This window comes from Dasypus novemcinctus, chromosome 23 (genome assembly GCF_030445035.2).
Source record: "Dasypus novemcinctus isolate mDasNov1 chromosome 23, mDasNov1.1.hap2, whole genome shotgun sequence".
Classification (NCBI taxonomy): Eukaryota; Metazoa; Chordata; class Mammalia; order Cingulata; family Dasypodidae; genus Dasypus; species Dasypus novemcinctus.
The window spans coordinates 2,649,560-2,661,946 of NC_080695.1; the positions used below are offsets into that span (position 1 = coordinate 2,649,560).

The 12,387-nt window shown below is 40.4% G+C and overlaps 1 protein-coding gene across 1 annotated transcript; it reads right to left on the minus strand.

The window, feature by feature from the left end:
• Window positions 1–8,601: 8,601 nt before the first annotated feature.
• LOC101420459 (S-adenosylmethionine decarboxylase proenzyme 1-like) lies at window positions 8,602–11,956 on the minus strand. The gene has a single exon (XM_004469428.5). The coding sequence runs from the start codon at window positions 11,444–11,446 to the stop codon at window positions 10,649–10,651; it is 798 nt and encodes a 265-aa protein (XP_004469485.2). The 5' UTR covers window positions 11,447–11,956; the 3' UTR covers window positions 8,602–10,648.
• Between the last annotated feature and the right edge of the window lie 431 nt (window positions 11,957–12,387).

The window sequence follows — 12,387 nt, forward strand, 5'->3', positions numbered from 1 at the left end:
GGTGCACTCCCCTACGCAGGGACACCCTTGCGTGGCTCGGCACTCCTTGTGCGCATCAGCACTGTGCGTGGGTCTGCTCCACACAGGTCAAGGAGGCCCGGGGTTTGAACCGCGGACCTCCCATGTGGTAGATGGATGCCCTAATCACTGGGCCAAGTTCACTTCCCACCCCCATCATTTTTGTAAATTGTATTTTTTTGAAGATATATACATCACAAAAAAATGTTACTTTAAGAAACATAAGAGGTTCCCATATACCCCCCACCTCTCCACCCCACTCCTCCCACACCAACAGTCTCCCCATCATTGTGGCACACTCATTACCCTCGGCGAACACATTTTGGAGTACAGCTGCACCACATAGATAATAGTTTACCTGTAGTTCACACTCTCTCCCAGTACATTCAGTGAGTTATGGCAGGATATATAAAGTTCCAGCATCTGATCCTACAGTTTCATTTAGGACAACTCAAGTCCCAAAAATGTGCCCACATCACATCCCTTCTTCCCTCTCCTTGCCCTCAGCAACTACTGTGGCCACTTTCTCCACTTCAATGCTACAATTTCTTCTATTACTAGTCACAATAGTTTTATAGTGGAATATCAGTAAGTCCACTCTAATCCATATTTTATTCCTTCATTCTGTGGACCCTGGAATGGTGATGTCCACTCCACCTCTAGATCAAGAGGGGGCTTAGATTCCACATGGATGATGGATGCAATCCTCCTGCTTTCAGTTGTAGGCACTCTTGGCTCCATGGTGTGGTGGTTGACCTTCTTCACTTCCATGTTAGCTGAGTGGGGTAAGTCCAATAAACCAGAGTGTAGGAGCTGAAGTCTGTTGAGGCTCAGGGCCTGGCTATCATATTGTCAGTCCAGAGATTCAGATCCCCTGGGTTTATCTTAAACCCCAGCACCAACTACAATTCTGGTAAAGTAACAGGAAAGGCTTGTGAAAAGAGATCACATCTGAGTCCAGCTCCATCACACAGAAATACCAACTCCAAAGAAGGGCCAACTGACATGGCACTGAACTCCATCTGCCATGACCATAAAACCTGTGGGTCTCTGTAGCCCTCAGAAGAACCAATACCTGGGGTTGTATCTACTTTCTCTGTCTCTGGGACTCTGCTCAGGTGTGTATAAGGGCAACCCCTTTGATAACCTCCCAGCTCTTTTTTAGAGACTCATAGCCATATAAACTCATTTGTCCTTTCCATTTCCCCCTTGATTTAGGTCAAAAAGCATTTTTAACTCCTGTTATTATATGTAGACAGAGATATTCTGCTGGTCCAAGTTGAACATTTTATTCAAGGTTATTTTCTAGGTACATCATCAGCTGGTACTTGGTAGTAATCCCTCAGTGACAGGGACGCTCATCCCCGGAAGTCATGTTCCACACTGGGGGGAAGGCAACGACTTTACACGCTGAGTTTGGCTTCGAGACTGGCCACATTTGAGCAACACAGAGGCTCTCAGGAGGTAACTCTTAGGCACCCTAAAGCTCTAGGCCTTGTTCTTATTTCAGGTGCCCAGGCTCACAAGCATAGTCATTAGTACCAGGGGCTCATTGTTGGGCCTTCATTCTTTTCTGGTCTTTGCCATTGCACTTTGGGGATTGTTGCTGTTCCTTTAGAGACTGCAATAGAGCTCTCCTGGCTAGGAACTCAGCACTCCCTCAGTTGTTTTTAATTGTATCCACTATGAAAATATCCAAACATTTTTATGTACCCTGGATATATGCCCTGTAGAACTCCCTGCCAACCATGTGTCTGCTGTCAATAACATCCCACACCAGTATTCCTCCCCTGCCATTGTAGAACCTCTATGTGATCCAAAACTTCCTGAAAAGTGAAGCCCAATATATTGCCAGGTTCCATTAATACTAAAATGGAATATAGTGATGAGTTTAAAGGTTAGATATAGAATACATATTAATTTGGAAAACTTCTACATCCTATCTTTTTCTTTTCTTTTTTCTAATTATTAAGCTTATCTTCACAAGAGTTTTATTTTTTATTTTTGTTTTTTTAATTTAATTTATTTTTTAAAATTCAATTTTAAAAAATATTACATTCAAAAATATGAGGTCCCCATTCACCCCCCCCACCGCCCCCACCCCACCATTCTCCCCACAGCAATACTTTCCCCCATCATCATGACACATCCATTGCATTTGATGAATACATCTCTGGGCATCGCTGCACCTCATGGTCAATGGTCCACATCATAGCCCGCACTCTCCCACGTTCCATCCAGTGGGCCATGGGAGGATCTACAATGTCCGGTAATTGTCCCTGTAGCACCACCCAGCACAACTTCAAGTCCTGAAAATGCCTCCACATCTCATCTCTTCCTCCCATTCCCTGCACCCAGCAACCACCATGGCCACTTTTTCCACACCAATGCCACATCACAAGAGTTTTAGATCACAGTAATTCATATATACAATATACAGTACTCCCACATACCCAACATAAAACCCTTTTCCCTTCCACAGCAATAATCTTTTAACATATTCATACCATATTTACTGAAACTGATGTACAGATATTGAGACAATAGCTTTCAAACAAGGTAACATTTGTGTTTACATTGTTGTTTATATTTTAGACTATGCTATTTTTTAAATTTTTAGTTATCTTATGTTTTACATTATGATTTACATTTTAGCCTATCAGCCCCTATATATTTTTGGTGTAATTTTACATATCTTATATCCATCCTTGGGTACTCTTGTGAAACACTTCTATTGCCCACACAGTTACATTGGTTCCATCTATTCAATACCTCTTTCCCCCTCCCCTTAGGGCCCACAGTGACAGTCAATCTTCATTTCTTGAAGAGCCATGTTCAGAGCTACTTGCAACAGTGTTGAGGGCTTGACTTGCTCAACTGCCCTAATGCACTGGGAGCCACCATTTCTCTTGAGAGATACAATTCCATCTATTTGAGGCCACCAGTCCTCTCCAGGATGTGGGTATACCTTCACTCTCATTATATGGATCTCTACCCAATGCCACTCTCCTTTTGCCCTGTTTTTTTCTGTTCTCTCTCTCTGGGATGCCTATAAAGCATATTTTTTATATTTCACATTGTCCTTCAATTCCCTGAGACTGCTGAAATTTTTATATCTTTTTTTTATCTGTTCTATTATCTGTGCAATTTCAGAAATACAATATTTGATGTCATTATTTCTTTCCTATGTTCAAATCTGCTGTAATGTTCTTCCAACATATTTTTTATTTCTTGCTTTCATCACCATCAACTCTATTATAGTTTTGTGTATGTTTATGGTTTCTTCTGTATATTAATCCAATGTCTTAATATTTTTTTAATCTCTTTCTTCTCTTCATTAAGCTGATTCATGATAATCACATATCTTTGATTAGTTGCTCCACATTCTTCATCTCCTCTTGATTTTTAGTTCATTCATTAGATTGGGCCATGTCTTCCTATTTCATAGTATGACTTGTAATTTTTTGCTGGTGCCTAGGCCATCTCATTATCTTGATGAGCTTATTCAGATGGTTAGCTTCTCTTTCTACACTAGGGCTTTATTTTGTTTTGTTTTGTGTTAAGGTTCCTCTTTGACACTTGTTTCTACTTATTCTATGCCCTTGTAGTTGTCTATGTTTTCAGTTTTCATTCGGACTCTTTTTTTTTAAAAGATTTATTTTTTATTTATTCCCCCCTCCCCCACCACCAGGTGTCTGCTCTCTCTGTCCATTCATTGTGCATTCTTCTGTGACCGCTTCTATCCATATCAGCAGCACCAGGAATTTGTGTTTCTTTTTGTTGCATCATCTTGCTGCATCAGCTCTCCGTGTGTGCGGCACCATTCTTAGGCAGGCTGCATTTTCTTTCATCTTGGGCTGCTCTCCTTATGGGGCACGCTCCTTGTGCATGGGGCTCCCCTACATGGGGGACACCTCTGCGTGGCAGGGCACTCCTTGTGTACATCAGCACTGCACATGGGCTAGCTCCACATGGGTCAAGGAGGCCCGGGTTTGAACTGCAGTCCTCCCATGTGGTAGCCAGATGCCCTATCCATTGGGCCAAGTCTGCTTCCCTCATTTGGACTCTTTATCTCTCTGTCCCTTTTCCTCCTGGATGATGTGCATCATGCTCCTTATCTGTAGATCCCCACAGCTAGTCCCTCAGATAACCTTTCCCCTTCTCCCATTGTTTTTGTGAGACAGTTGAGGCCTATCTAGCTATTCTTTTTTTTTAAAGATGTATTTTTTATTTATTTCTCCCCCCTCCCCCCAGTTGTCTGCTCAGTGTCCATTCATTTTGTGTTCTTCTGTGTCCACTTGCTTTCTTGTCAGCAGCACTGGGAATCTGTGTCTCTTTTTGTTTCATCTTCTTTCTGCATCAGCTCTCCTTGTGCACAACACAACTCCTGGGCAGGCTGCATTTTTTCATGTGGAGTGGCTCTCCTTATCAGGCACACTCCTTGCATGTGGGGCTCACCTATGCAGGGGACACCCCTGCATGGCACGGCACTCCTTGCATGCATCTGCACTGCATGTGGGCCAGCTCACCACATGGGTCAGGATGCCCTGGGTTTGAACCCTCGACCTCTCATGTGGTAGGCAGATGCTCTATCCACTGAGCCAAAACCACTTCCCTGTATAGTTATTCTGATGCCATCTACCCAGAAGTCCTTGCTTGGAGCACTTAATCTCAATATTAATTTAGTGAAAGACTTTATACATAGCGAATGGTTATTCAAATTTAAATAGTTTTAAAAAGCTTGCAAATATAATGGTGTCTAATTATACATACTTACATATTTGCCTTGAACACCCTCTAGAAAGTATATAATAGAGAATAAATTTCCATTTAATTTTACAGTAAGATTTGAAACCCGGGAAACGGACTTGGCCCAGTGGTTAAGGCGTCCGTCTACCACATGGGAGGTCCCCGGTTCAAACCCCGGGCCTCCTTGACCCGTGTGCAGCTGGCCCATGAGCAGCGCTGATGCACGCAAGGAGTACCATGCCACTCAGGGGTGTCCCCCATGTAGAGGAGCCCCACGCGCAAGGAGTGCACCCATAAGGAGAGCCGCCCAGCGTGAAGGAGAGTGCAGCCTGCCCAGGAATGGAGCCGCCCACACTTCCGGTGCCGCTGACGACAACAGAAGGGGACAAAGAAACAAGACGCAGCAAATAGACACAGGGAACAGACAACCGGGGGAGGGGGGGGAATTAAATAAATACATAAATCTTAAAAAAAAAAAAGATTTGAAACCCTATATGACATTTTAGTTCTAAATTAGTGGAGAAAATTGGGTATGTTATGTGAAATCTATGATTCCAGAGAAAATAAAACAATATATTAAAGCTTGAATTTGGCTTTTCATCCATTCTTTTGGGTGCTGTGTATACTTGATACCTTATCATATTAGGTCTTGTCCAATATTCTATTAGTAAAAAATTTAGGGTTGAAATCCTCTTTATGTATCTGGTCTGGGAAATCATAACCTTTTTGTTTCACAGTATCAAATCTTTTATCTTAGATCTTTCATTTTGGGATGGAATTGGAGAGAAGGAAGAAAGTTTCACTAAGAAAATAACAATATTTTAATATTTAGTGTCTTGTTCATTTCAGAGAAGGAGAGAATCCTGGAAATTGTGATTTAGACATTGAAGGCATAGCACAGGGTTATGGAGAGGAGTTTTAGCTTCTTATCTATTGTTATTTATTTTTAACATCCCTATTTGGTATCTGTTCTCATAATCATTCCTTAAAGAAGCAGTTCAATTAAAAAAAAAATAGTATAGGAAAAGAGTGAGAAGGAAGAATGGGTGAGATGACTAAAAAAAGGTAAGAAGTTAAAGTCAACCAGAATACATCCAAAAGTAAAATTCATGTAGAAAGACTAAGAGCTAATCTATCTTGAAAACATTACTATTACAAATTCAGATAAATCTAATAAGATACCATCAAATTATATAAGCAAATGTTAATAAAAACAAATGGTAAAGTCCATAATTATAATTCAATAAAGATTTAAAAAATTTAGTCAATAATTCATATTTGAAATGATATAAAAATTTTAACAGCATGACATACAAAATTGAGCTATTGTCATATATAGAATACCAAATATGAAAATGCCAGATTTAACATTAGTGCACAGAGAATTTATAGAAAAACTTATAGATCTTCTATGAGAAATCATGAGCTAAACTAGTGTTTCGTAACCCCAGCCAAAGTTGTGCTCTGGGGAATATTTGACAATTTTGGAGACTACCTTCACTGTGGTGATTAGGAGAAGGATATGCTATAGGTATCTCTGCATAGATGCAAAAGATTCAATCTGTTGGCTTAAACAACTGGAATGTATCAGTTCATAGTTTTGTGGGTAGGAGAATTCCAAAATCAAGGTATCATCAAAGCAATGATTTCTTGCAGAGGACTGTGGTGTTCTGGGGCTGGCTTGTGGAAATCCTTGCTCCTTGGCTTTTCTGTCACATGGCAAGCACATGGAGTCCTCCCCTGGATTCTCTGGGTCCCACTGATTTCCACCTATTGGTGGCTCCCTGTGGCTTTCTCCCCATGTGTAAGGATTTCACTCAGCCAATAAAGGAATCCAGTAACAAGATTAAGTATTATCCTCATTCTGTTGGACCACTCCTTATTTGAAGTAATCTCACCAAAATATTATCTTTACAATGAGTTCACATCCACAGGAATAAGTTTAAGAACATTTTTGTTCTGGGGTCCATAGCTTCAAGCCACTGCAACATGTTACAACATCCAGGACTGACCCCCGTATCACAGAATGGTCTATTCTAAAATGGCAAGAAGGCCTTGGCGGAGAAACTTTGTTTTCAAATGTAGACTGCCCTACAAATATCATAGAACATATACTGTATGTCCTGTGGTCAAAATGGAGTTAAGTTTTTAAAAGGATAAGTAGAAAATATATAAATGTTTATGTGTTTAGTCATTCATATTATAATAACTCATGTTCAAAAACAAATTGATGCAATTCTCCTGCTTGCAGTTGTAGCCACCTACAACTTCAAGCAGGAGAATTGCATCCATCATCCATGTGGAATCTAAGCTCCCTCTCAATATAGAGGTGGAGTGGGCTTCACCATCCCAGGGTCCACAGGATGGAGGAATAGAGTATGGATTAGAGTGGACTTACTGATATTCTACTATGGAACTATTGTGATTAGTAATGGAAGAAATTGTAGCATTGATGTGAAGAAAGTGGCCATGGTACCTGCTGAGGATAGGGAGAGGGAAGAAGAGATACAGTGAGGGGGCATTTTCAGGACTTGGAGTTGTCCTGGATAGTACTGCAGGGACAGATGCTGGACATTGTATGTCCTGCCATGGCTCACTGGGTGGACTGGGGAAGAGTGTAAACTACAATGTAAATCATTATCCATGTGATGCAGCAGTGCTCCAAAATGTATTCACGAAATGCAGTGAATGTCCCACGATGATGAAAGAGGTTGTTGATATGGGAGGAGAGGGGTGAGGGGGTGGGCGTATATGGCGTATATATATATATATTTTAATTAATTTATTTCTCTCACCTTCCCCCCCTCACCCCGCTGTCTGTTCTCTGTGTCTATTTGCTGCGTCTTCTTTGTCCGCTTCTGTTGTTGTCAGTGGCATGGGAATCTGTGTTTCTTTTTGTTGCGTCATCTTGTTGTGTCAGCTCTCCGTGTGTGCGGCACCATTCCTGGGCAGGCTGTACTTTCTTTAGCACTGGGTGGCTCTCCTTATGGGGTGCACCCCTTGCATGTGGGGCTCCCCTATGCGGGGGACACCACTGCATGGCACGGCACTCCTTGTGCGCATCAGCACTGCACATGGGTCAGCTCCACATGGGTCAAGGAGGCCCAGGGTTTGAACTGCAGACTTCCCATGTGGTAGATGGATGCCCTAACCACTGGTCCAAGTCCACCACCTTATATTTTTTTGAATGTAACATTTAAAAAAATAGAGAAAAAAAATAAAAAACAAATTGAAATTAAAATTAGAAGAAAATTTGAGCTAATGCAATATAGCATGTCAAAACTGGAAAGATATAGGGAGTGGATATGGCTCTAGTGGTTGAGCATCTGCTTCCCACATGGAAGGTCCTGGGTTCAGCTCCTGGTGCCTCCTAAAAAGAAAACAAACAAACAAAAAACCCCCAAACAAACAAGAAAACAGATGAAAAAATAACCGGAGTTTGTCCGTGTAACTCAGTGGCTGAGCACTGGCTTCCCACATACAAGGTCCTGGGTTCAATCCCTGGCCCCTGTACCTCAAAAAAAATTGGCATGATGCAGCAAAAGCCTTGCTTAGAGGAAATTATGTAGACCCCAATATTACAGAACAGATAAGAAGAAAAGCTGAAAATTAGTAATGTAAAGTTTTATCTCAAATGTGAGAAAAAAGCAACAAACTACAAATAAAGGAAACACAAAATACAAATAAAGAAATAAAAGCAAATACATAAATTACCAAAATAGAAAATAAATCTATAGCAGTTTCAGCATCTCATCCTGTAGCATGCCTGCAACTGATGTCTCAGGTTGTGTACTTATCTCATTTTTAGTTTTCTTTTTTTTTTTTATATTACAATGAATTAAGCAAACTTTTATTGAAGCACATAAATTGTGTACAGAAATACATTTCAACTGATTTCAACACCAAGAAGGGAGAATTTATGGCACCAAAACGTCCCCTTCTCTATCACACTAAGATTTAGATTACTATCCAATCTACAGTTTTCATTTTCCTAGGCTTTTCCCATACAAATTTGTGCACTTTATCAACATTAGGTAGAATTCTACATTAAAAAAATAAAAAAAATTAAAAAAACAAGGAAAAAAAAAACCAAACAGACCTCAAGCCAATAAATGTTATCAAATCTGCTGGGATACTGTTCAGGAACAAAATCCACTTTGAGTATTAGTCCTCAAAAAACCAGAGCCCCAAACATTAGGTGCTATGCTACTTACAGAATCACAAACTGATTACACATTGATTGAATGCTTCTTCAATGAAACTTTCAACAATGTGCTTAAAATAAGTCAAAACAGTGTTCCAACCACTTGATTTCAAACCAAGTAGAGTTTTTGTTTAGAAACACTAAAAAAAGGTGTTTCATTTATCAATACGGAAGGAACAAAACATCACGGTACCAATCCAGAAAGAATAAAAAATATTGAGGACAAGAATAAATATAAAATTTAATTAGCTTTACTGTTCTCTCAGCTGCTTAAATCCCACAGAATATGCAAATATAGCTAAAAGATGCCTACTCTTGACTGCATATATTTGTCATTTCCCATTAAGTGACTATTTTGGAATTTCATGTTATGTTTTATGAATAGCATTCTGCTTCACTGTGACACCTGACTAACCTGGATAGCTCTCACTCTCAGCAGTCACTTCATTCATCCTATCAAATCATAGTGAAAGGAAACAAATGAAGTCAGAACACTGTCACATGCATCACAAATTACAAAGTCACAGAACTTTAAGTCTCAGGATAGGTTAGCAAAGACATTGATTCTGCTTTGAACCAAAGCTTTCAGGGTACTGTTATTAATGGAAATTAGTGGTAATGGCTGCTAAAGTAAAAGGTGAAGTGAATGATCCAAGCTGACTTACTGAATCCAGTACCTTTAATCTAAATCGCCCTAATAAATTTTGTGATAAACACCATTAATACTACACTTAGCAAGTTAGTAAAGGCATGGTGCTCATGATAACCTAATCTCATTTACTTTTCTATTAGAGAACACAGCATGGTCTATGATTTCCATGTAGTTCAGCCCAAGCACCCTATTCTCAAACTACAGTACTCTGTTTATTTTTGTCACCATCTGCCAATAAAAAAGGGAGACCAAATTCACTTGACTTTAAAGGAAAGTTGGAACCAGGATCCACTCCCCTTGCCCCTTTAGGGAATGAGATTTAGTATAAACCCACTGTGTAAGAGTATTGCTTTATTTGGGGGGCTGAGGGGAAGGAACTCTATGGTGAGGACTACAAATGTAGCAATGTTAAAATAATTCACAAGATGAAATAACTGCAGTCATTCTCTTAAGAGGACTTGACTTGGGAAAAAAAAAACACTTTAATTGCTGTTGCAAAAAACATCTGTATGAAGTAGAAATTGGTTTCAATAACATTAGTAGAGAATATGTTCTAGAAACTGGAGGTAACTGGATGTAAAATTCAGGCAGCAATTTAATAGAACAGTCCCAGATGGTTTGGCTGAGGCCAACACCTAATGAGGACGAAAGCCTTGTCTGTGGGGAATTTTAGATGATACCTGGAGAAATGTTATACTATGCATAAACCAAATTGAATTGTTTTCACAAGTGTTGTAAAGTTTCATACAGTAAAAGGTTTTTTCTACATGCACTTCAGTTTCACAGCAAGAGTGGCATAGAATACCTAAACACAGAAGAGAGCGTTCATGCAAGATATCTAATTCCTTGATATAATAATGCATACAACAATTCGAAGTGATTACACTATGATTACAACTAGGGCTTTCTGCAACTACAAGGTGGTGGTTATGGAAAGCATGGCTCCCGGTATCAATATCTAGGAAGTGGCCACCACCTTCTTCTATGTGTGTTCTCTTTTTTCGTTTTTTCTTCATTTTTCTTAATCAACTCTGCTGTTGTTGCTGATTCTTGGCAAAGCTGGTAAAAACAAAGTTGTAATCATTGAACATAGCACTCTGGCAATCAAGACGTTTGAAACCTTCTATCTTCTGGGGTGAAGAAAGCACTGTGCGACATTTAGAACTCTGATTTACAAACAACGTGGTCACAAATTTTCCAGGCTTGAAGACTTCCACAACTTTCCTGATCAGGTCATCATAGGAGGTCAGACTTAAGTTTGTTTCAAAGCTAACATAAGAAAATTCTGGTTCTGGAGTGATGTGAATAGTCCAATAAGTTCCATCCGATTTCATTCCATTCATTGAATACCCACAAGGATTGAACAGTGTGGCATCAATGACAGAACCTGGTATCAGGTCACGAATTCCACTCTCACGAGTGACATCCTTTGCAGTAACACCATCTTTCATGTAGAACTGGTCCATAACTGCTGGGTCAAGCTCACTCATCAGAATTTCCAGGGTTTGATCTGGCTGACTGATTACACGAGTCTCTGGGAAATCCAGAGTATACAAGTACCAACAGTCAGAATTCATCCGTCCCATACAATATGCTGCTCCATTTGGGAAAATTGCATTAAGAAACTCGATTTCTTCCTGGAAATTCCGGTGTGGGTACCCTTGGTGAGAAGGCTTCATGAAATTCTTACAAGAATAAAAGAAGCTTTGAATTGAGTCAAACCCATTGTAATCCCTAGCAAGCTTCAACAGGGGAACCAGTGCTTTCAGTAAGAGGGTGGGACCACATGTCTTCAAAATGAAACGTCTCTTGGAGACAAACATGCTACTCTCACTGAGTACATAAGCTTCCTGCTTGTCAGTTTTTGTCACACTTATGATTGAACATTGCACATCCTTCAAAAGTATGTCCCACTCAGATCTTGGGATGGTGCGGAGATCCCCAGATCCTTGTTTTGCGTCGGGCTGCTGCCGGGAGAACCAAACCTCCAGCAGCTTCTCGGTGCCTTCGAAAAAATGTGCAGCTTCCCTCACCGTGAGACTAGCGAACAACCAACAACCACAGAAAATCAACTAAATTAAATCTTTTCTCCCGCCGCTGCGGATTGTTCCAGCTGTGTTACTAAAGTTCAGGTTCCTTTTTTTTTTTTTTGCTATAATTTTATATTAACTTTTTTTAAAAAAAGGATTAACAAATTTTCCCCGGCTTTTTTTTTGTGTGTGTGAGCGAAAGTTGAAACGTGAGTCTGTTGGAAATAAGAGGCAGATACAGTTCAGTCTCTTGTAGTCCGCTGCTTCCCCGTTACAGAGAGTAGAGCGAGCGCTAGCTAATGTCGCCGGCCATACTGTGTAAGCCTAGTTTTCTTGTTTCTTAATAAACTTTTACTCTATTGCCTACCCTATGGCATGTCCTTGAAGTCTTTTATGTGACTTAGCAAATTGCCTAGAAGCCCAGAACCCAGAGTATTCTGCTAACATATTTGGTGAGCCAAGCCAGGAGTAAGAGGCAAGTAATGTTCCCCGACACCCACCAAAGACTTGTGAGTCCCATCTAACACTGGCCATCAGCTCCCATTGGGAACTCTTTCCAGGGTCAAGGGGAAACCCCAGATACCTCCAAACAAAAGGCCTCCACACTGTGCTCTTGAGATCTAACAGGCAGGGATTATAATGCAATGAATCAGAAAAAGACAGCTGGGGTGCTACTCCAATATTAGGAAGGTGAAGGAGGGAAGGCCTTTGAAAGACCTAACCTGGGACCCCAC